The 25,248-nt window shown below is 35.6% G+C and overlaps 3 protein-coding genes across 4 annotated transcripts; 2 read left to right on the top strand and 1 right to left on the bottom strand.

Annotated features, from left to right (window-relative positions):
• The first annotated feature begins 8,194 nt into the window (after positions 1-8,194).
• Positions 8,195-12,292, top strand: LOC142518838 (mevalonate kinase-like). Of its 2 annotated transcripts, none has more exons than XM_075621664.1 (5): positions 8,195-8,362; positions 9,963-10,174; positions 10,264-10,517; positions 11,205-11,618; positions 11,895-12,292. In XM_075621664.1, exons 1-5 carry the CDS (start codon positions 8,279-8,281, stop codon positions 12,011-12,013), a joined length of 1,083 nt encoding a protein of 360 aa, XP_075477779.1. In that variant the 5' UTR covers positions 8,195-8,278; the 3' UTR covers positions 12,014-12,292. The 2 variants fall into 2 exon arrangements, with proteins under 2 accessions (XP_075477779.1, XP_075477778.1); XM_075621663.1 differs by having other exon boundaries at positions 9,931-10,174.
• A 176-nt stretch (positions 12,293-12,468) lies between these two features.
• Positions 12,469-20,168, bottom strand: LOC142519593 (U11/U12 small nuclear ribonucleoprotein 35 kDa protein-like). Its single transcript, XM_075622634.1, has 5 exons — positions 20,148-20,168; positions 18,716-18,817; positions 17,330-17,420; positions 17,185-17,260; positions 12,469-12,963 (listed from the first exon to the last, which is right to left on the bottom strand). The coding sequence occupies exons 1-5, from the start codon at positions 20,166-20,168 to the stop codon at positions 12,804-12,806; spliced, it is 450 nt and encodes a 149-aa protein (XP_075478749.1). The 3' UTR covers positions 12,469-12,803.
• LOC142517794 (uncharacterized) lies at positions 20,108-25,071 on the top strand. The gene is made up of 7 exons (XM_075620247.1): positions 20,108-21,179; positions 21,491-21,817; positions 22,458-22,955; positions 23,121-23,193; positions 23,894-24,001; positions 24,346-24,562; positions 24,785-25,071. The coding sequence occupies exons 1-4, from the start codon at positions 21,054-21,056 to the stop codon at positions 23,139-23,141; spliced, it is 972 nt and encodes a 323-aa protein (XP_075476362.1). The 5' UTR covers positions 20,108-21,053; the 3' UTR covers positions 23,142-23,193; positions 23,894-24,001; positions 24,346-24,562; positions 24,785-25,071.
• Positions 25,072-25,248: the final 177 nt, after the last annotated feature.

The following is a 25,248-nucleotide window of genomic DNA, read 5'->3' as shown; positions in this document are numbered from 1 at the left end:
TGTGTATGCTCATCCTTTGGGCTGTTTCTGTTGGACAGGTTACAGGACTATGCTGTGAGACATGATAGAGGTGAAGGACTAGGTGTATCTAGTCAAACAGTCCTGTAGTTGATAGTAGATAGAGACAGTATGGTTCATTGTCTTATTTGAGTTGTATGTGTGTATGTATTTATTATACTGTTTCTGCTGCACTGACGTAGATAGTGTGGTGATTGCACTATTTTGTCATATATGCATTATATTATTATGTCGTCGAAAAGAAAATTTTTACGCATATGACGTCACATGTATGATTACGTGGCGAGGTTTGGGGCGCCACAACTGGTGTCTCATTACCCTTCAGAATCGGCGGTTGAAACAATTGAAACCTCTTCATCTGTATTTCCATCAAAGTTTCTGTCTCATTCATCTGATCAATCGAAGTACTAACCAATTCTCGAATTCTTTGGGAGGGATATCTGATTACCACAAGGGTTAGTACCACATGAGATAGATCAATCTCAGTCCCTTCCTGATCAGCTTACCTTCTGATCAAGAATTGGTTCTGATTCATTTTCAAATCAAATACATTACCAAATTACTCAGCTATTCAGGTAACATGTTTTTAAAAGCAGTAAACATAATATCATGCTAGCATACACAATGTAAGTCAACATTATAATAAGTCACATGCTAGCAATCACATGCAGGAAAGAAAACTCAATCTACCCCGCTCACTCTCTTCTATCTCAATCTCAAGAACCTACAGTTCTAGAACCTACTGTTCTGGAACCTAATGCTCTGATACCACCTGTTGTGGGGACCCGGACGCTAATTAATTCCTTAATCGTCTTTAGGAATGATTCAAACAATTATAATAAACAGGGTCTAATTTTTTTTTTAAAATACAAAGCGGAAACGTAATGTAATTCAATTCAAATTACATATTAAACAAAAATATACAAATCTTGTATTATCTACAAGAATTCAATTAGGTTCAACTATATATCAGTGCTGAATCCTAAGTTGCTTCGAAGCCCGGATCTCCACGCTATCTAGTCCAGCCTCTTTCTCTTCTTGACCCTGATCCTATCCCACATGTTGCCATGCACACATACAAACAAGACAACAGCCGGATAACTCCGGTGAGAATTATATTCTCATTATAAATCATGTATACATGCAATCATAAAAACAATATAAAAGCATATAACAGATATGTCTAACATGTATTCAGATCAGAATATAAATCCACATCAAGAATAAATCATATTCTAAACATGTACCATCATCAGGAACATAATTCATCACGTACCATATTCATGAACATAATCAACATAACTCAATATAAAAAGTCAATTAGACTCATGACTTCACATTTAAGACTAGACTCAATCCTAGTCTAGGGATCCCGGTTTCCAGAAGTTAGCATTCCCATGTCGACCAATAGTAATAGAAAAGACTCCAGTTCTATCAACGTCGATAGGGTATCGATCACCAGTAATAGAAGAAGCTCTGATTCTATCCACATCGATATAGTATCGATCACCAGTAATAGAAGAAACTCCAATTCTATCCACATCGATATGATATCGATCATCAGTAATAGAAGAGTTACATTCTATCCACATCGATACAGTACCGATCACCAGTAATAGAAGAAGCCACATTTCTATCCACATCGATAGCCAATCATCCGGTGACAGACTTTGGCACTATCGCCAATACACTATCTTGTGACATCGTGCAATGTGCCCGTGGCGATCCCACCACTATCAGGCACTTCTGTCACAAGATTACTCGTCTAGTACCTGCTGTCTATAAGTCAAGAGAACAAGTACATCAATCAAATCAATACAATAAGGTAAAGTATGTGATTTAGGGAAACTCGAGCCAAACCTCACTCGAGTTGTGCAATCCCAACTCAACATTAATTTATACATTTATCTTCTCGGTCCGACGAAGACGAAGTATTGAAGTCAACTCTGTCCATATCCAATCTGATAACGACAATCGAATAGATACAATATCAGTATATAACTCAGTTAAAAACCTGTTCTGATTAATACTCAAATTAAAACATAATCTGATCAATGCCAATCGACATATGATATCACAATACCATCTAAATCAATACCGAATCTGATCAATATCAATCAACTGATGTTTCGACGGTATAACAATACAGTCTCGATAACCTCGTCAATTTCAACACCGCAGATATAATACCAGAACTCATAATTAATATCGGTAGAAATCATAATCTCAACGATGATATAAATCTGATATCGATTCTCAATCAAATCGACTCTAAAATTCATAACAATTACATAACCAGTCTGTTCTTTAATCTGACTTCGATTATACGATGTCCACTGTATCAGAAACACCATATATGATTCCTATTCAATTCTGACAACATCATAATTTCAGAACATGTCAAAACGTAACAAAACTTACGTCCAGTTGTAGCCTACGTCGATAGGATTGCCGTACTGAAGTCAGATTACAATTCGGACAGACGGATTTTGAACGATTGTAACTTGAAGCACAAAATCAATTTTTTCCTTCGGAGACCCTCGGTTCTTTTCTGAGGAAAGATTTGCATGTATATATATATATATATATATTACCAACGTTGCATAATACACCACATGTCGATTTTTCCTTTTGCATGACTCGCGCATATGCGCGACATTACTGGCGCATATGCGCGAGACCTACGGGTCTCGGCCTTGGCAGCTCGCGCATATGCGCGACTCATTTCCGCGCATATGCGCGAGGTCCTCTGGACTTCTCTTGCACAGGCTCGCGCATATGCGCGACATCTTCCGCGCATATGCGCGAGGTCTTCTGCCTGGTTGGCGCATGTGCGCGCATCCGATCGCGCATGTGCGCCGATGCTACTGCCCTCGCACAATAATTTTCACACGCGATCTCAATTCGTGTCTCGGTTAGCCCCTCTCATAATCGTCTCGATTAAAATCAATAATCGTAATTTAACACGATATCAAATCTCGGGCCCTACACAGATTTAGCCACATTTGTGATTTTAAAAAAAAAATAGTGGATCTCATGTACTTGTAGCTAAATCTGGACCCTGGATCTACACATGGGGGCATTGCTCCCACATGTAGGGTGAAATATTCCGACTAATCACGTATCGATTTTTAGAACAATGATTTTTACCACAAGTCATGTATATGTGTGCTTATATGATCATTTTCTTTTTATTCTAATCATTTTTTAAATATTTTTCGAGTTAAATCACCTAATAATATATAAAATAATTTTTAATGTTGACTAGTTCTAACAATATTCAAATAACCATTTTTTTTCGTAAATCAAACATATATATTTTTTTATTTGGGGTGGGAGGGACTCGAACTAGTCCTTAATATTGTGAAAATATGGTGCCATGAAACCAAATAGGCTTGGAATGAACTAAATATAATTTATTATATTAAAATTGATAAACGTTTTCAAATATAGTTAAACTTAATCATTTCAAATCCAAATTATTATAAAATAATTTACCATTTGATTAAATTTGAGATAATATGATATTATCGTTTTGTCTTTGTAAATATTAATAAAATATTTATAATATTATTTATTAAAGATAATATTGTAATTTCAGTTCAATGATTTAATTGATGTAAGATATATAATCGATAGGATTTGATTGATGATTTGATTGATGTAAGATATATAATTGGTAGATGGATAAATAATACTATGCACCAAACATGAGATTAAATAAAAATGTTGATAAAAATATGAATAAATAATATAGCGAACTAAACGGTACTTTATATGATCTGTTGTAATAGTTAGGCACATATACAACAACAAATTTGTTTTTAATTTTGTTTATCAAATATATTAATCAATATGATCGAACATTATCGAATCGAATGTTTGCATTTAATTTATTTGACTAACGTAATTTATAAATTATTAAATAAGTATGAACCGTAACAATCACTTTTTCATTGTTATAATAACGGTAAATTCCAAAAAAATACATCTGCCAATCTTTCAATTAAGATTCAGTACCTAGTCATAATTTTTTAGAAATCAGTACCTGACAAATCTATGCTTTTAGTTTTAACTCCTCACAAAGCAAAAGTTACATTTTTACCATTTATTATTTAAATAAATATATTATTTTAGTCACAAAAATTACATGAATCTTCTTCATTTAAAATATAATTTTATAAAAAATTTGTTTCTCAATTATCATGGAATAAAAATAAATACTTATTTTGATATATAAAGTACCTATTATGGGGTTTCAGATACTTGATTTCGCTCTTTGAATACTCCAAATAAATAAGAAAATACTATATTTTCGAGCATTCACCATAAATTCTGTCATTGTTAGTCTTTTCATGAAAAATGCATTAGGATGACTTATTCATGTCATTTTATTTTTTTAGAAAAAACATAGGTCATCACTCATCTTGAAATAAAATTAAGTATTTATTTTGACCTACAAAATACATTTTTTTGGAGTTTCAAATGCTTGATTTGACTATTTTAATAATCCAAATGTGTAAGAAAATACTGGATCTTCGAGCTATCACAATAAATTCAATAATTGTTGGTCTTTTCATTGAAAATACATTAAGATTACTTATTCATGTCATCTAATTTTTTAAAAAACATAGTTTCTCACTCATTGTTGAATTAGAAAAAGTACTTATTTTGATCAATAAAATACTTATTTTGGGGTTCCAAATATTTGATTTGGCTATTTGAATACTTCAAATGTGCAAGAAAATACTTAAGTTTCAAGTAATATTAATAACTTTTGATGATGTCATTTGTGAAGTTAAAATGTGATACTTAAATTGGTACAAAGAGTATCTAATTAGAGTCTATAAATACATGATTTTACCCCGTAAATACTCATATACAATAATTTAAGGATGCCAAAATATAATTTGAAGTTAATATTAATTGACCCCGATGATGATATTCGTGAAGTAAAAATGTGATACTTAAATTAATACAAATAATACATAATTCGAGTCCACAAATACTTGATTTTACCGTTTAAATAGTCAAATTCAATTGAGTATGTAAAAATATATAGTTTGAAGATAATATTGAATGTTCTTTGATGATAATATTTGTGAATAAAAAACGTGCTACCTAAATTGGTACAAATAGTACCTAATTTGATTTCACATATACACGATTTTGTCTTTTTAATACTCAAATTTGATTATTTTGGTATATAAAAGAATATAGTTTCAAGTAATATTGAGTGACTTTTGATGTGTCATTTTTGAAATTAAAATGTGATATCTAAATTAGTACAAAAAATATCTATTCGAGTCTACCAATACGTGAAGTACTTAATTTGGGCAAATACTTGATTTCGTAAATGAGATACTCACAATATGTATTAAAATATTGGATATTCGAATAGGCAACGTAAGATCACCAAGTGTTGATCTTTCCATGGAAGACGCATTGATACGAAGAGTATCTAAATTGGTGAAGTTAAAATATGTTAGCTAAATTGGTACAAAGAGTATCTAATGCGAGTTCGCAAATACTTGATTTTACTCCCTAAATTCTTATATCCAACTATTTGAGGATGTCAAATTATATAGTTTGAAGTTAATATTGAGTGGTCTTTGATGATGACATTCATGAAGTAAAAATGTGATACCTAAATTAATACAAATAATACCAAATACGAATCCACAAATACTTGATTTTACTATTTAAATACTCAAATTCGATTATTTGATGATGTCAAAATATATAATTTGAAGTCAATATTGAGTGGCCTTTGATGATGAGATCCGTGAAATAAAAATGTGATACCTAAATTGTTACAAGTATTACATAATTAGATTCCACTGATAATTGATTTTACCATTTTAAAACTCAAATTTGATAATAAGTATAATGAAATAATATTGATACATATAATGAATGATTAACAATAAATATTATGAATGAATACTAATGAAGATGATATACAACGAAGTATTGTCTTGTCATTTAATGAATACCAACAAGTATTGTGAATGAATATTGATGGTATTATAAATTAATACTCATAAGTATAAAGAAAAAAATACTAATAAGTATAATGAATAATTACCAATAAGTATTATGTCAAATAAGTATAATTGTCAAATAAGTCATTCAATGAATATCAAAAAGTATTGTAAATTAATATTGATGAGTATTTTATAAATAATTAATCTTAGAATCGATAGCTATACTTAAAGTGTAAACTTCAAGCTCATTTACGAACTATGTTCATAATATATATCTCCCAATTAGTTCATGATGAACAATGAACTATGTTTATTTATTTAAATGACATGAATAAGTATACTAATGAATTTTTCATGGAAAGATTGCATATTCGAATATCTAGTATTTTAATACATATTGTGATTATCTCATTTACGAAATCAAGTATTAGCAAACTCAAATTAGATACTTCTCAGGTAAAACTAAGTACTTTAAAATTTTCATGCTTATTTGAGAATATTTTTTACCAACAAAATATTAAATAAAATGAATATGTAATACAAATGCATCTTCCATGGAAAGACCAATACTTGGTGAACTTATGTTGCATATTCGAATATCCAGTAGTTATTACATATTATGAGTATCTCGTGTACCAAATCAAGTATTTGCAATATGAAATTAGATACTTCTCAAGTAAAATTAAGTATTTTTAAATATTCATACTTATTTGAGAATTTGGTTTTTTTTTTTTAAATATTAAATGAGATAAATATGTCATCCAAATGCATTTTTCACAGAAATACCAACACTTGGTGAACTTACGTTGCATATTCGAATATCCAATATTCTATTACATATTATGAGTATCTCATGTACTAAATCAAGTATTTGAAATATGAAATTATGTACTTCTCAAGTAAACTAAGTATTTTAAAATTTTCATGCTTATTTGAGATTTTTTTTACAGAAAATATATTAAATGAGATAAATATGTCATCCAAACGAATCTTCCATGGAAAGCCAACACTTGGTAAACTTACGTTGCATATTTGAATATCCAATACTCTATTAAATATTATGAGTATCTCTTGTACCAAATCGAGTATTTGCAAACTCAAATTAGGTACTTCTCATCCAAATGCATGCATATTTCATGAAAATACCAACACTTGGAGAACTTACATTGCTTATTCGAATATCCAATATTTTAATACATATCGTGAGTATCTCATTTACGAAATCAAGTATTTGCGTACTCAAATTAGGTACTTCTCAAGTAAAACTAAGTACTTTAAAATTTGCATACTTATTTGAGAATTTTGTTTTTTAACAAAAAATATTAAATGCGATTAATATGTCATCCAAATGCATTTCACATTGAAATACCAATATTTGATGAATTTACGTTGTCTATTCGAATATCCAGTATTTTAATACATATTGTGAGTATCTCATTTACGAAATCAAGTATTTGCAAACTGAAAATAGGCATTTTTCAAGTAAAACTAAGTATTTTAAAATTTACGTGCTCAGTTGTGAATTTGATTTTTTTTTACAAAAAAATATTAAATGAGATGAATATGTCATTCAAATACACATTTCATGAAAAGACAAACAGTGACTGAATATATGGTGATCGTTCAAGATCCAGTATTTTCTTACATATTTAGAGTATTTAAAGAGCTAAATCAAGTATCTGAAACTTAAAAATAGATATTTTTTATGTCAAAATAAGTACTTAATCTTATTTTAATGATGATTGATGAACTATATTTTTTTAAAAATAAAATGACATGAATAAGTCATCATAATGTATTTTTAATGAAAAACCAACAACGACTGAATTTATGGTGATTGTTAGAAAATATAGTATTTTTTTACACATTTGAAGTATTCAAATAACAAAATAAAGTATCTGAAACTACAGAATAGGTACTAATATTTTGGTAGATAGAAAACACACAATTAATTTGGTGGATAAAATTATATATTTATTTAAATAGTAAAAGGGCAAAAATATAAATTTATCTTTATAGGTAGTTAAAACTAAGTTTGTAGTTTTGTCAGATATTAATTTGTAAAAAAAATCTTTTAGGTAGTGTATCTTGAATGAAAGATGTGCATATATATTTTTTTTAAAATAAAAATAAAACATATATAAATATGTGTGCACAAAAGATTCTTTGCCACTGAGCTGTGTGCGGTCAACTCGACAAAATAAACGTGTCAATAAAAAAGGCCATGGAGGTCAGAGCCAGAGCCCCCGGAAAAATCATATTGGCCGGCGAACATGCGGTGGTTCACGGATCCACCGCCGTCGCTGCCGCCATTGATCTCTACACTTACGTGTCTCTTCGTTTCCCGACTCCATCTGGTACTCAATTGCTCCCCTTTGACAATGTTTGAGAAATTGTAACTTCGAGGAAATCACGTTGAATGTTTTGCTTTTTCGCAGGAAATTTGATTTCCCGTCCTAAACTATTCGTCAATAGGGCTTACATGAATATCAGAATCTTAGTTCCATTTGCTGTTTGTTGATCTTTTGCATGCTTTTTAATCGTTTTACAATCAAAATCAAGCATGGGCATGGTTTGTTTTACCATTAGTGGTCGGATTCATTTTGAGGTGTGTGCTAATAATATTACATTACTTCTTTCTTCTGACCACTGGAAAAAGGATTGTATGGATCTTTTGATTAAAAAAATTGCTTAATCATTATATTTCCACACTTTTTAGTGGTGTTAGGATGATTCATTACTTGAGATTTACTTGCAAGATTCGTCTTTTTTTTGGGGGTTACTTTTTGTAAGCTGTTTTGCGAATGACTTGTTTTAAGTTCAAGTGTGTTTATTCTTCAACAAATGTGTTTATTCTTCAACAAATGGGAAGAGCTTGGAATTCCCCAACTCGTATGAATTAAAATGATCTTCACACTATTTTGAGCTGTGGGGGAAGCTTGTGAGCATGTGGAGAATAAGTTTGAATTTTACTGTTTGCCTGTGACTAGGCCTTGATTACATTAGGGAATGGTAGTTTATAGAATTTTTGTAACGAGCATGAAAACTATGGTGCATGAATGATAGGGTTTCTGTTCATCAAATGAGGTTAAAATTTGTTAATTAGAAGGATGTATAAACTTTCTGTTCATCAGATGAGGTCAAAAAATACTTTGAAGGTTGTTTTAAACCGGTGCAAGACATGAGATTTAACAATTTATATTTGAACTTAGTTTTGTGCTTAAAAATTCAGATGCAATATTTGTTCAAGACTGAGTCATTCCTACTTGAATTTGTCTAAAACACTGTCCTAAACATTCTTTTTATGGAGGACAACTAGGTGTATCAGTTGAAGAAATAACAATTGTAAAAGTGAAAGCATGAATTAACGAAGTTTGCATTCTATGGATAAACAAACATCAACTTAAAATTGTGAATATTCCTCGTTGTCTCATAAAACACAGGCTTGCTTCATCTGCTCAAGCCAGTACTTAAGTTTATTAGTGTTGAAATTGTGGAGAAAATGTCAAACTTTGGTATGATTGCGCTTCATGGTTGAACATATATTTCCGAAGTTTTTTAATCTGTGAGATGAAGAATTCTCATAGTTATATGACATCTGCTATGATTCTTGTTCCAATTCCAATGTAAAATCAATCCACTAAATCAAGGGTGCCTATTTGATCTCGTTGAGGTGTGGATTCAATTGAAATAATATGGATTTGATGGAAATCACATGTTCCCTTCTTCGTTCCTTAAGAAACTTTTATTCATGAGCAAAGAATTAGCTCCTTCAAATAATATGTTATAGGGCGTACTATCTATTGCAGAACATGACTTGAATTGCATTAAATCAGCAGTCCTTGTTTTCATACTTGATTCTTTAATTTGTTTGATAATTGTCTCTGTTGTTTTTACATTTAGTTATCGATATCTTTTTGAATAGATAATGATGATGCGCTTAAACTCCAACTTAAGGATATGGACTTGGAGTTTTCTTGGCCTGTTGGAAAAATTAAAGAAGTTCTGCCTGAACTAGGCAGTCATGCCAACTCCTCTCCCTCATCATGTTCACTAGAGACTGTAAAAGCAGTTGCTATGTTAGTTGAAGAACAAAATATTCCAGAAGAAAAATCTGGACTAACTTCGGGTGTTTCTGCTTTTATCTGGCTGTACACTTCAATTCATGGGTTTGTAATTTAAACTTTTTAGATGGCTTATGAATTTTGTTAAGCACGAACAAATGCTATAATTTAGTTTCGTTATTTGTCTTTATCAGGTGTAAGCCTGCTAAAGTCATCGTCACTTCTGAATTGCCGTTGGGCGCTGGCTTGGGTTCATCTGCTGCCTTGTGTGTAGCCTTCTCAGCTGCATTCCTCGCTTTATCTGATTCTGTAAAATTGGATTTTAGCCATCAAGGTTGGCAAGTGTTTGGGGAAGATGAGCTGGAACTGGTAAATAAATGGGCTTTTGAAGGTGAAAAGATCATCCATGGCAAGCCATCGGGGATAGACAACACAGTAAGCACCCATGGTAAGTTTACATTCTCGTTTTTCAATCTTTTATCCCTCTCATCTTGCTTCATCATACTCATTTTCAAACGTCGTTAGTAAAAAAGGGGGAAATAGGAAGATCTGGTAAAATAAGAAACTCCAATAGGTTTTTATTCCCACGGGAAAATGAGAATGACTCGTGCCTAATTTCAAATATTACGTCCAATTACATTTCCTAAAGGAGTTATCAAGATGTTCTGTTTCGTAACCGAACCATATGATGTTCATCCTCATGGATGGAATAATTTCTGAGAATGCGCCTTATATTTTATTTGAACATAAGCAAAGCAATAAATTGCATATAACTTTAGAAAACAATTTAATATGTTTTTATCCATGCAGAAATGGACTTTTTTTTAGAGATGTATAAGGTGTCTTCTCACAGAATAATAGTAAGGGCTTCATAAACTCAATGATCCAACCTCATCTAAAGATTGGCAGACTTTGCTTGGAAGTACCTCCAACACGTATTAAGATATCATTCACAACAAATGTTTTGTGCGGACTAATTCGACAGGCCTAGCTGTATAATTTAAGCACATAACCTACCAAGCCGTACCTGATTATTATGTTAAATAGTAGGAAGAGCTCACCATTTTTTGTCTCAATTACTCTCAAATCAATGAACACTTTGACGACCGTCTAACCAATGACTTCTATTTATCAGGCAACATGATCAAATTTAGATCTGGTGAGCTTACATGCATCAAGACTAATATGCCTCTTAAAATGCTCATAACAAATACAAAAGTCAGGAGAAATACAAAAGTTCTGGTAGCTGGTGTCTCGGAAAGGACAATGAGACATTCTAATGCTATGACTGCTGTATTTAATGCTGTTGATTCCATTAGCAATGAGCTGGCTGCAATTATCCAAACACCTGTTTCTGATGATCTTGCCATAACTGAGAAAGAAGAAAAACTAGGAGAGCTAATGGAAATGAATCAAGGACTACTCCAGTGCATGGGGGTCAGCCACGCGTCCATAGAAAGTGTGCTTCGGACAACGTTAAAATATAAACTTCCTTCAAAACTAACTGGAGCTGGTGGTGGAGGCTGTGTTTTGACACTACTGCCAGCCTGTATCCGACGTTTGTTCTTCTTGTTTCTTTCCTTTACTCCTGTCCTATCCAGTGGCAGAGGCTGAAGTTTTATATATATATATATATATATATATATATATATATATATATATAAAAGCCCATCAGAAAAGAGGAAAGCGAGATGGTCGCCCCCAACTGCCTGGCTTCACCACTGGCTATGTTACTCATTTATCTCATGCTCAAGTATTAGTTATATTTGTATAATTTATCCATGATGTACAATTCTCTGAAGTTTTCCTTGACTGCATAACTCAGTATTGTCAGGATCAGTCGTTGATAAAGTGATTGCAGAGCTAGAATCCAGTGGGTTCCAATGTTTGATCGCAGGAATTGGTGGACGGGGCATGGAAATTAGTTTTACCGGTTCTTCCTAACCTCAGTAGGCAACACCTACGCTGTAAGATTTGTATGTATAATGTCAAATAAGTACACGCAGAAGTGTGCCGTGTTTCCCTGGTTCTGTTGGTCCTGATTTCAGTAAGTTATGTTTTTCTTTTACCTAATGTTGTTTTCATCGAAGTTAACTTCTTTTTGGACTTGGGGATATCATATTCCCCTTAACTCGAGAAAACTATGAAATCTCTTTCATTTACATTTTACCCATTTTAGTACTTCCTAAATTTGAAAATCAACTATTGTCTGCGTGTCGTTTCTTTTCTTCTTGTCGTTTTTGTAGCTGCATTTTTAAGTTTGTGTCATGCAGATTAACTTTCGTGAACTATATCCAGTTTGCTATAGTCTATGCTTTTTAGAGCGAACTGATTATTCTCGTTGTTATTATAGCTGATACATATGTTTAATATCTTTCTCGCCTCTCTTCTTAATAATAACAAAAAGATTTTAATCTTTTACGCAATTATACGACTCTCTTCTGCCTACTCCATCTCTAGCCATTTATAAGTTAAGATCGATCGCTTGCAATTCTTTTTCCAAAAATCCTCCAGTGTAGCAGCAGGTGGACTAGTACATCATTATCCATAGATATCATCGGAAGTCCCAAGGGGGGACTAAACTTCGAGCAAGACATGAAAGTGCTAGTAATGTACGATGCTTCTATCCAGGAACAAACACAAAATGAAGTCTTTAGCAATCAACACGATATATGATGTATCCAGCAAGCAACTCCCGTATCAGACAGATGTGTGCGAGTTCCGAAAAGCGCCCTTACGGGATCCCACCTTCTATATAGCAGCCACCACTGAAAAGCAGGCTCGCCGTATTCCAATCAGAGGATATCAGTATCGTCGAGTAAATTTCCTCACAATCGCTCGATGATTTTCCTGCTACGGTAGCAAATTGGCATAGTCTATAATAGGTTGATTTTCTGGAAAATGTGGTCAACAAATTCATTATTATCTCTCCACTGTGGGGGTTGTCGAGCCCCCCGTGGACTCTATTTTAGTCGTGCAACTTATCTTCAACCCAACGACTTTAAATCTTACTTTTAAAATTATATTTCATAATAACCCTTCCCATTTTATTTACAACAATTATTTATCCATTTACGTTTCAAGAATAAAATTTGAATTCAATCCATCAATTTATTTATTTAGTTCAACATTTAAGTTCGTTACTTTGTATTGATTACATATTATTGAAATTATTTTTAAAAAAATATAATAAAATTTAAAATTTTTGTAAAAATAAAGAAATGGTTTTTAAACAATCATTTCGCATTACCATAATTAGTGATTCAGGGATTTTCAAATAAAATCAGTATGTCGCAGCCAAAAGAAACGAAAAGTAACACAGTAAAATTGAAAATTTTGCACTTAGATGGTATTCAAGTTTCAAATATCTCGTGTGTGTGTTATATATATATATATAAATGATGGGATCCTAGTGAAATGGATAAGCATGGTCGGGTGCTCTACCAGATCGAATCAATAATGTTGTTCAGGAAAATGAGCAAGGCAGATGGCTTCGATCGTGACCTGCAAATAAGAAAAGAACTCGTGAATGGGCGCCGGAGGGGTGTCCGGCGTGACCATTCCGATGCTTAAGTCAGCAGGTTGAAGATGAACACAAGCGAATATATGTGAGAATATATGTGAGTGCTTGAGAGTTTAAGGATTTCGGAATCTTTCAAATGAGATGCATACATGCTATTTATAGGAAGGAAAATCAAGGATTACCTCGATTTGCGCGTACACCTACCACCCATAGCCTTTGATGTTGACTTCCTGTCAAGCCACCCTACCTCTGATAGCTTTTCTGACACGCCAAACCCCTGTAGTTCTGACAGATAAGATATCACTTGAGTGCGGCACTGTTATCGAGATAGCCCGGGTAGAATGCCTCCCGGGAGCTTATATGAGAGCCCGAGCTTCTTGTTGCCCGGAGAGTTGAGCCTGAGCTTGCACCTGCCCAGCTTCAGAAGAATCCATCATGCATAATGACCCTGATTTTGGAATCCATTTGTTATCCCGGATCATCCATGACCCGAGCTCTTATGAGGGTATCATCACCTATCCCTTAAATAGTCGGGCTAGAGTCATACTCGCTGTCCCGATCAGTCATGCTTGGATTTCCAAAGAGATAATCAATCTTGTTTTATAAAAGCATCGGGGGCTTCATGTCTCCCATAGATGGGATGAGGTGTCGGAGCCTCATGTCTCATGGACTTGAGATAATATGCCGGGGCCTCGTGTCTCCCGGGCTTGAATAATGTGTCGGGGCCTCCTGTCTCCCGGACTTTTAGATAATATGCCGGAGCCTCGTGTCTCCCGAACTTGAATAATGTGTCAGGGCCTCCTGTCTCCCGGACTTTAGATAATATGCCGGGCCTCATATCTCCCGGACTTTGAATAATGTGCCGGGGCCTCGTGTCTCCCAGACTTGGGAGTGATCGAGGTGTGGTGCCCCGAGCCAGGGTGTAGTGCCCTGGGCTTATCAATAACCAAGGTGCGGAGCCTTGGGCAGGGGAGCATGTCCCGGGACTTGGGAATGGTCGAGATGTGGTGCCCCGAGCCAGGGTTTAGTGCCATGGGCTTATCAATAATCAAGGTGCGGAGCCTTGGGCCGGGGAGCATGTCCCGAGACTTGGTAATGGTCGAGGTGTGGTGCCCCGAGCCAGGGTGTAGTGCCCTGGGCTTAGATAATGGTCGAGGTGCGGAGCCCCGAGCCAGGGTACGGAGCCCTGGGCTTAGATAACGGTCGAGGTGCAGAGCCCCGAGCCAGGATGTAGTGCCCTGGGCTTATCAATAACCAATGGTGCGGAGCCTTGGGCCGGGGAGCATGTCCCGGGACTTGGGAATGGTCGAGGTGTGGTGCCTCGAGCCAGGGTATAGTGCCCTGGGCTTATCAATAACCAAGGTGCGGAGCCTTGGGCTGGGGAGCATCTCCCGGTACTTGGGAATGGTCGAGGTGTGATGCCCCGAGCCAGGGTGTAGTGCCCTGGTCTTAGATAATGGTCGAGGTGCGGAGCCCCGAGCTAGGGTACGGAGCCCTGGGCTTAGATAATGGTCGAGGTGCAGAGCCCCTAGCCAGGGTGTAGTGCCTTGGGCTTATCAATAACCAAGGTGCGGAGCCTTGGGCCGGGGAGTATGTCCCGGGACTTGGGAATGGTCGAGGTGTGGTGTCCCGAGCCAGAGTATAGTGCCCTGGGCTTATCAATAACCAAGGTGTGGAGCCTTGAGCCGGGGAGCATGTCCCGGGACTTGGGAATGGTCGAGGTGTGGTGTCCCGAGCCAGGGTGTAATTCCCTGGGCTTAGATAATGGTCGAGGTGCGGAGCCCCGAGCCAGGGTGTAGTGCCCTGAGCTTAGAAAATGGTCGAGGTGCGGAGCCCTGGACTTAGATAATGGTCGACGTGCGGAGCCCCGAGCTAGGGTACGGAGCCCTGGGCTTAGATAATGGTCGAGGTGCGGAGCCCCGAGCCAGGGTACGGAGCCTTGGACTTAGATAATAGCCGGGGCCTCGTACCTCCCGGACTTTCAAGAATGTGCCGGGGCCTCATACCTCCCGGGCTTAAGATAATGTGCCGGGTCCTCGTACCTCCCGAACTTTCAATAATGTGCCGGGGTCTCGTGTCTCCCGGGCTTAAGATAATGTGTCGGGGCCTCGTACCTCCCGGACTTTCAAGAATGTGCCGGGGCCTCATACCTCCCGGGCTTAAGATAATGTGCCGGGGCCTCGTACCTCCCGGACTTTCAAGAATGTGCCGGGGCCTCGTGTCTCCCGGACTTTTAACCTTTCTGCTCCTCCTGTTATATTAGTTTATTACAAACCAAATCACTAACCTGAAAATACTGAATCTGAATTCATTTTCCGTCGAGTGAAACTTCTCTAGTTGAGCTAAATTAGTTGATTAACATAGATGTATGCCACTGAGTGCATAGCAAATGCTCTTCCACGCCAATCCGGGATAGCTGCTGAGCTTTGAGCCCATATAAAATCCACATATAAGATCTGAGTGCCGAGCTGGTCGGACTTACTTTTGATTGAAAACCATATCTACGTCTTGAGCTCAAGTTCCCACAGACGGCGCCAATGATGGGATCCTGGTGAAATGGATGAGCAGGGTCGGGTGCTCCACCGGATCAAATCAATAATGTTGTTCAGGAAAATGAGCAAGGTAGATGGCTTCGATCGTGACTTGCAAATAAGAAAAGAACTCGTGAATGAGCGCCGGAGGGGTGTCCGACATGGCCACTCCGATGCTTAAGTCAGCAGGTTGAAGATGAACACAAGCGAATATATGTGAGTGCTTGAGAGTTCAAGGATTTCGGAATCTTTTAAATGAGATGCATACCTGCTATTTATAAGAAGGAAAATCAAGGATTAACTCGATTTGCGCGTACACCTACCACCCATAGCCTTTGATGTTGACTTCCTGTCAAGCCACCCTACCTCTGATAGCTTTTCTGACACGCCAAACCTATGTAGTTCGGACAGATAAAATAGCAGTCGAGTGCGGCACTGTTATCGAGATAGCCCAGGTAGAATGCCTCCCGGGAGCTTATATGAAGCCCGGGCTTCTTGTTGCCCGGAGAGTTGAGCATGAGCTTGCACCTGCCCGGCTTCAGAAGAATCTATCATATATAATGACCCTGATTTGGGAATCCATTTGTTATCCCGGGTCATTCATGACCCGGGCTCTTATGAGGGTATCAATAAATATAAAATACAAAATTTGTGAATGATTATTTGAAGACAAACTTGTGGACACATTCAAATTAAACACAAAACAATCATTTAAAAGCAACATGTGCTTCGAGAAATGAAATATGTATGTTCTATTCAAACCAAAATGAGATGCACCATTTGATAGAGTAGATATGTGTTTAATATTTCGGTCAACACTTTCTCCAGAGAACATGTCGTAAAAGATTTGTTCGATATGATTTATTTGATTAGCGTGATTTACAGACTATTATGTTAGTCCGAAGATTTATTCAGCGTACACCGAAAATTAACAATCAAGGGTTGCATCTCATGACAAATATTATAGAGAACCAGAGTTCCAGTTTTTGTTAAGACACAAAATTCATAAAAGGATAAAATCATTAAACATCTTGCTAGTAAACAAGGAAAGATGGACATACAGCAGAGCACAGAACGGTCTTTCTCGTCCCCCAAAACGAATTTGTCCCAATTCTTTCTTGCCACCAAGACCACCTCCTATCAAATATGATATAACTTTTCAGTCCCCGAGTACAAAAACATTGTGAAAGGAAACCTTTGACTTACCAAATCTTCTTGGAATCCAACCAGGCATCAAATGCTGCCTGTTGTAATCAACTATGATATCAGAATCGTCGATAACAGAATGATGAGCATCCTGAAATTTTGCACAACACGTAATCATCAATGAGACTCTAGGTAGAGTAAATAGAACAAAACACGGTTGCTTCAGATTTCAGTGAGTATTAAGAATGTATCACATGTAAACAAATTTCCACATATTGACACAAGCCAGTAACACTATGGTTTTCAAAATCTGAAAAGATGCCATAACTCAGAAAAACATTAGAGGTGTTCCATTTTTTTCGAGTATCGGTACACAACGGTGTAGAATCATTTATGGTCTGAGGACGTGACAGAGTAACATGCCCATATATATTCATAAACTGGATAAAGAAGATTTGCCAGTCCTGGGAGCCGCATATCGTTGGGAAGGGTCAGCAGAGGTATGGATTATTTTTTAAGAAAAAAACAGAGTTTTGGGGGAAAATCTTGTAGAATCAATGGCAATAGCAAAACAAAAAACACTATTTCAATTTTCAGAAGAGTGAATACTGAGTAAAATGCATGGTTGGAGCAGAAGGTTGTTTCTCAATGGGAAAAAACTACCCAATGTATAATGGGTTCATTTTCCACAAATGCAAAGCCAAAGTGGAGTTTTTGTGTTATCTTTATTTGGTATTTTTTTAATATAGGAAATGATATTATATTAAATAATTAAAAGCTAATAATTACAAAAAACGTACAAGTGATCCGCACACTAAAAAACAAAAACCCGGATCATATTAACAACACACATATCTCCAATCCCTTAATAAATCTAAAATCAAGATTGGCTTAAACTCTTTAAGTTTCTCGATTTATCTAGATGCACGGAGCTTAACATTGTCTCAACATTCTTCAACCAATCTTTTATACCGTCAAAAATCATTTTATTCCTATCCAACCAAAATGACAAGCGAATTCAATAAACTACCACAGACAGAAAAATTCAACAATCATTTTCTTGTCAAATATAGATTTCCTGGAGCAGATGACCATTATTGTTTTGACAATTCCTCACTTTTTTCTCTCCAATATAGTATCTGGAGAAAATGAAGTTTCTCAGACAAGCTACCTTTGTTTGGGATGTAAAACAAATGAAACAACAAACGAAACTTGGTCCTCGTTTCTCCAACACGGGCTTTAATATATTCACCATTGCTCTGGTGCTTTACTCGTCTGTGCTTAAATTCCTAAATTTAAGTTGGACAGAATTTTCCCTTTAGTAAAATAACTACGTAGTTTCAATGAGCTTTATTCTTGACTCGGCATCTTGGCTCACTTGTATGACAAACAAAATTTAGATAGAAAGCAAACTTACAGCAAACAATCGTGGCCAATATGCATAACCTTGTACGCACGATGCTTCTCCTTCTCTGTCTCAAACTCAACAAACCCATAACCACGCGAGGCTCCAGTCACTGCGAACAAATAACTGAGGTAAGGTTGATCCTTGTAAAAAGGAAATAAGAAAAACATTGAATATTTGAAATTTCTTTAAAACAATTCCAATACTATCGGTAATCTTTTCACATCCTTTCGCTTTTCAAAAGTCAAGACCAATATGATACAAAGCTAACAAGGAATCAGAGCATTATAAAATTTCGTACTTTCAATACAAGAAATATTTTATTCATAATAAAATTATGCATGATGATAACAGTTTGTATGATTACAGGATATTACAAAGAAATAACTAAGGAAGAACTATCCAGCAAGGAGAAGTGCCAAGTCAATACATCTTTTCTTCTAAACATAAATGTTTTAGGACACATATCCCTAACAAATAAATCCTTTGAGCACTGACTTCAGCCCCATATAAATTGTTGGTCACACGTACGACAACTTATGATAATAATATAAAAATAAAGTATAAAACTGGACACCAAGATTTACGTAAAAAATGAAAATAATTTCAATATAATATTTTTATGGTGTCTTAATACAGGAAAAAAAATATCTCACAAATATTGTAAGACTAAGCATTCAAATGCTATGAGATGAGTGAAAAGAAATGAGAATGAAACTGAGGGATGAAGTTAATTTATGCATATATCTATTGGCGCTCTTCCTCATCTGAACATAAGAAACATCCGCACATTTTTCTGAACATGAATACAAATATTCAAATATGCTGCCTGATATAATAAATGTGTAGCCCTACCTTTTGACTTCGCGCAAATCTCTCACATGATTTGTCGACGTAAATGAATCAGTTGCGGCTGCAGCAGTAATATCAAGAATTGTTTTGTTATTTTTAAAAGTTTCAGTGAGTTGCAAGTTCTTCTCGTGTGGCATTTGAGGAAAAAAGTAGCAAAGTGCAGCAATTCTACTCGAAACGTATCACAATTCTTGGATTTTCACTCGAGTGATTAGTTCCTTGCACGACCCGATTGTTGAAATTTAACACTTTAAAATTGATATCGTTTTTCAACAACTATTTTTTTTTAAAACAAAATGATCGCTTATGAATTCGTACAAATAAGAATTATTTAAATAAAAAACAAAAATTTATGTGATATGATTCACGGGTAGTATTTTGTGAGAAATATCTCTTATTTGGGTCATTCATGTAAAAAATTTACTTTTTATGCTAAGAATATTAGCTTTTATTGTGAATTCGGTACGATTGATCCGTATAAAAATTCGTTACTTAGTCTAAATATAATTCAAAAACACTTTTTTTTTATTATTAGTATTATACAATCCGGAACCGTTGCTCTCTTAATTGCACTTATAAATTTCCAAACTAATACAAATCGTACTGATTAAGGAAACGTACCGAGCAAAGGCTTGTCGTCATTGGCCAATCGCTGATTACGGTAGGCTGAGGCGCGTAAATCCAATCGCGCGTAATTGTGTTGAACGACCGGAGAGAATAGTGGGAGGGCGTTCTCCGTGTCTTCGTCTTTTTGGGCTATGGCGGGAGACTTGGCCTTTGGAGAATTCGCTTTCTCTTCCTTCCGCCCCAGCCACCCTCTCGCCGTGCTGGATTCTCGATCCAATGGTCTCAATCCAGTTGCCGATGATGATGAGTGGGGCGATTTCGTGAAATCTCCGCAGCAATCACAATTCGCCGATCCTCCTATCAATTCGTTTACTGGGAAAGGAAATTCTCCATTGGCTCCGACGCCCCGGTGGGTGAAGCCTAGTGGTGCGTTGCCGCTTTCGTTTTTTGGGGCTGCTGAGGAAGAAGAAGAGCGAGAAGGTAAGGATGCTGCGGATTTCATTCTAGGGAGAAGTAATATTAGTGCCGCAAACTTCAATTCGGTTTTTACTGAGAATAATGCTTCGAAATCTATGAATCTCGGTGCTGGTAATCTGTTCAGCCACACTTCGCAGATCAATTGGGAAAATGGGCCTGATTCCAAGTCCATAGACAGGTTCAATTTGATAAAAAAAAGATTTGGTTTTGGTTGATAATGGATTTCATTCCAATTCAGATCTGAATGTGGCAATATCGGACTCTACTGGTTCGAAAAATATTCACATTGATGGTACGGTAGACAGAAGTTATCAGAGTCAGCTCTCAAAAAATGGTAATAACGAGTTCAGTTTTGAGGCAAATGTGTCTGATCCGGATCATAAATATGACCTTTTTGGTACGTGGAGTCTGGATTTGAATGAATCCAGCTCTAACTCAAACGCGGCAAATCCAAACGTCAAAACCTCGGGTCCCAATTTGGATATGAATGATCATATGCGAAGTTTGATGGCTCACGCTTCTTCTCCGCCTGATGATGATGGTGATGATGATGGATGGGAATTTCAAGATGCACATTCAGAACCCAAGACTGTAGATTTGAGTAATAAGGTAATGAATTATTCCTATAATGTTGACATATAAACCAAAGTTCAGCTGTGAGATAGTAAGAGTTAATTTCCCTTGTCATTTATATTGGGATTATGTGATTTTAAATGTATTGATATTTTAAAATCGCTGGAAGGCCAAGATCTGCACTTTTTTACGATACTAATGATTTTACATAACATAGAATCCATTGTGGCTTGATTGGAAATCCTTACTTACTCCAATTGTTGATATCTTTACACATATTGAAGCGAACTCTATAAGATACAGTCCTCCTCATTTGGTTAACTAAATGTGATTTGCTTTGTTACAAGGCTGACTTCACTCCACGTGATGTTTCTGCAATGAATGCACTCTCACCTGGAAGTGTGAGTAGCTCAAATGAAATACACAATTTGTTTGAGCCTGCGAAGGAATCTATAGACCTATTTGCAGCGTCAACCAGATTTGTAGACACTTTTGCCGTATCAACTGCTGAGGTAATCAGTGCACAGCCAAGCAAAGTGAGCAACTATGATTCAAACATCAAAGAAAATGATACAGAAGATTTATTGAATCCTAGTCAAGATGTTGAAAGTTCTGATTTTGATGAAGATTTTGGAGAGTTTACTGCTGCCTCTGCAGAAACTAAGCCAGAGCAGGTGGTTTGTCACACATGTGTCCCTTTTATTCCTGACAGACTCTTGTATTACGGGATAGTGTTTTGTGAAGTTCTAGTTTTCTTCACAAACCATCTAACCATATACTATTTTTTTGTCCTGGAAAGACATATCAAGACCTGATAAAAAAAATCATGTTGAGGTTTTTAAATGTTTGAACTAGTAACTTGAGTTGTGAATGAAAAAGCAACCATTAAAATTGAATTGAGTAACCATTCTCACTGATTATGGATGGGAATTTCAGGATGCATATTCATAATCCAGGACTAAGTTTAGTGACAAAAGGCCTTTTTTGTCAATAATGATTTTACCCTTCTTCTGCAATCTCATTGCTGTCATCCATGCACGTCCTTGTAATCCAATCATGCTGTTCTGTCTTTCTTAGTTTAAAGAAGGTTGGTGTGTGTTTTTGAAATCCTTAACGCACTTTTGAATTTATTTGATCGTTTGAATGCACACTTTTTTTAGGTTTTGCTCTCTTTAACTTAGGAAAAAGATTGTGTCATCTCCCGGTGGAGGCCATTTCATTGCATACTTGCTGCATTTAGGCCCTCAAAAAAAGGAACTGAACTTTTCTTTCTTCATGTTTTTCTTCTACTGATTGTGATTATTTACTTTCTAGAGGAAGGATACAAACTTAAACTTTCACAGAAGTGCGCTCCCCATGTCTATTTTTGGCAATGAAGAGCCTGAAAACGATGATTTTCTAGATGCTCAAGATGCTTTTGTGCACCAGTCTAATTCTGAGAGCGATAATCATACTTCTAAATCAGTTATTTCTACCAATGATCTGATATCAAGTTTATACAACCAAACTGAGAAGACTTATTCTTTAAACACTACCCAAGAACCAATCACAGTTGGGTTGAACCTCTCCAGTTCAACGACCAGCTCTAACCTAGGGAATCCGAATGGTGGTGATCATTTTGATGATACTTCTTGGGATTTTAAGGATGTGTTCTCAGAGAGGAGCGGGGACAGCGAGGCATCTCTCTATAACTTTGGGGATGCACGTCTACGAACTTCTTTCAAGATGAAGCTGAACAATCATTTGGATTTTTATTATAAATTAAAGGAAGTGTTATGCTTTGTTTCTAAAGACCATATCAAACACCTAAAGGTATGCATGAGAGTCAAAAAAACAAATGATCCTCTTGTCGCTGTTAATGAGTTTTCATAGTCTGTTGTTAGATAAACTTTCCTGCTGATTCTTATGCAACTTGATCATACTTGTGCATCCGGTTGTATTGATGCTAATTTTCTGTAATCTTCTCTTTGTTACCAGCAATCAATCTCCAGGCAATGATGCTCTTTTGGGTGAACATGCAAGAATAGCAGATCTTACGAGTGAGTTCCAGGTAACAATCTGAGTGCTTGCCACCTCTTATCATAGGCTTCCATTGCCATTATGAATTTTTATGTTTGTTCCTGGGTTTGCAGCCAGAAAGACTGATTCGTTCCTACTGTAGTTGTACTTTGCAAATTGCAACCATGCGACTGTGATAACTCTAATACTTTGGTTCTATAACTGGTGGTAATTTTCGAACTTTCTTGAAGTTTGGTTATAGTTTATATATCTCCTATTTGTCAAAATATATTTGTTATTGAATTCTTGAGATTATCTTTTGATTGCATAATGTGGATGAACTCTTCTTCTAGATCTCATGATGCAAAGTCAGCTTGATGGTGTGTTTGTAGTAATACAGTAATGAGTTAATGTATATAAAGTAGTTACAGCTTCTCTGACAGTTGTTTCAATTTTAGTTCCTGTTTTTTTTGTAGTTTAGTGATGTTGAAAAGAGAATTTTTTCAAAAAAAGAAGGAAAAAGAGAATTTGGTGTTTTAAAGTGGTTAGTTATGTGTCAATGGCATGTGACAATTTTTAGATAAAAATGTTTATGCTTTTATTTTGATAATCAGTGGTGTGATGATAATTTCACTGAACATTAAAAACTAAATATAATCGGATAAAAAATCACCATTCTAACTCTAATTGTGTTAAAACCTTGTATAGATGGTTTGCAAGAAACTTGAACAAATTACCTCTTTGATAAGCAGGATCAAGCCTCAAACAATAGTAATCTCAGCGAGTTCATCGAAATTTTGCTTGAGCCACAGTTTCAAACACTGGAGTCTGAGTATCATTTATCAGAAAAATTAATATTGGTACGTAGTTAATTCAGAATTTCATACATATTTTTTTATGTATAGTATTGAAAAGCTGATAGAATAAGATTTACAGATATATATTCCAGAATATGCATATTGTGTTAGCCACTCATGGAAAATTATTTTTTGATTGAAGTATCCTTTTATAGTTTTATGGTGTCACAGATTGTTTCAGTTTCTTCTTTGGCTTTTCCACTTCCATTATAGTTGAGAGATTTTTATCTCTATTATAGTTAAGAATTGACTGATTGACTTTTCATATCTATATTTATATATTTCTTTTTGTGCACATGGAAAATAGCAATTTTATGGCTTATGAAATACTTTTTTTCTGGGCATAGGCGGAGAAGGATCTGAATTCAGCGATGGAACTTATTAGACATACAAGCTCCATGCTTAAGATTTTGACATTAGGGACATCAGAGGAAAAGAATACATATATTTCTGTATGGTTTGACATAATCTCCGTATGTGCTCAAGAATTAAAAGAAGGTGCCTCAATTTGGACTAAAGCAACAGAGAAGCATATTCAGAGTCAGTTACTAGCTGAAACCCAAGGTATCAAACCTCTATTTTGAATCTTGTTGAAAGGATCCATTTGACATTGACAATATTTTCTTAATGAATACATTTTGGTTTGCAGAAAGTTTGTTGATATTGACAGTAATATTCATTCTTACGCAGAGAAGAAAGATGATTAATGACACTGATATTATTTGTATGCCCAACATATTTACTTTTCCATTAATCCTCACTGAAAATAAGTTGCAATTATTACAGGAAGAAATTTTGTTTTAGAACTTGGAGAGATCTACAGGGTGGTAGTGATTCTTGGAGCTTCGGTCAAACTTTTTAAGCCTTGGACCATATCATGTTCCCTAGATTTGTCTAGCATATACGTTCTTCTAGAGGGATGCCATGCAATGTGGTCAACTTCAGGACTTGAAGAAGCCCTTTCTAGTGTACAAGTATCTACTGCTTCAGAGGATACATTGTTATTCAAGTCCATTCAAGACATCTGTGGTCTTGATGCAACTGCACTTCAAAACTATGTTTTCATGGAAAAAGATTCATCATGTAGACTATCAATGATACCGGCAGGAGTGGCACCAGGTGGACATTTTTTAATGACAAAGCTCATATCCTTCTCCTTTTATGAAAACTCATTACATGTTTGCAGAAAATGGCTCTCTTCTATTAGCAAACACTCATGATTATTTGTCTCGTGATTTGTGATTTTCTAT

The sequence above is a fragment of the Primulina tabacum genome, chromosome 11, assembly GCF_025594145.1.
Source record: "Primulina tabacum isolate GXHZ01 chromosome 11, ASM2559414v2, whole genome shotgun sequence".
Taxonomy (NCBI): domain Eukaryota; kingdom Viridiplantae; phylum Streptophyta; class Magnoliopsida; order Lamiales; family Gesneriaceae; genus Primulina; species Primulina tabacum.
This window is presented reverse-complemented; position numbering and strand designations above follow the sequence as displayed.

What these genes read in the sequence shown, in the direction of transcription:
- LOC142518838 (XM_075621663.1), top strand. Translation starts at nt 8,230, where the DNA reads ATGGAGGTCAGAGCCAGAGCCCCCGGAAAAATCATATTGGCCGGCGAA. An exon ending in TCGTTTCCCGACTCCATCTG is followed by an intron (nt 8,363 to 9,930) that starts GTACTCAATTGC and finishes CTTTTTGAATAG; the next exon opens with ATAATGATGATGCGCTTAAA. An exon ending in CTGTACACTTCAATTCATGG is followed by an intron (nt 10,175 to 10,263) that starts GTTTGTAATTTA and finishes TGTCTTTATCAG; the next exon opens with GTGTAAGCCTGCTAAAGTCA.
- LOC142519593 (XM_075622634.1), bottom strand. Translation starts at nt 20,168, where the DNA reads ATGACGACAAGCCTTTGCTCG. An exon ending in AGAAGCATCGTGCGTACAAG is followed by an intron (nt 17,421 to 18,715) that starts GTTATGCATATT and finishes GCAAAATTTCAG; the next exon opens with GATGCTCATCATTCTGTTAT. An exon ending in TTGGATTCCAAGAAGATTTG is followed by an intron (nt 17,261 to 17,329) that starts GTAAGTCAAAGG and finishes CATATTTGATAG; the next exon opens with GAGGTGGTCTTGGTGGCAAG.
- LOC142517794 (XM_075620247.1), top strand. Translation starts at nt 21,054, where the DNA reads ATGAATGATCATATGCGAAGTTTGATGGCTCACGCTTCTTCTCCGCCT. An exon ending in CTGTAGATTTGAGTAATAAG is followed by an intron (nt 21,180 to 21,490) that starts GTAATGAATTAT and finishes CTTTGTTACAAG; the next exon opens with GCTGACTTCACTCCACGTGA. An exon ending in CAGAAACTAAGCCAGAGCAG is followed by an intron (nt 21,818 to 22,457) that starts GTGGTTTGTCAC and finishes TTTACTTTCTAG; the next exon opens with AGGAAGGATACAAACTTAAA.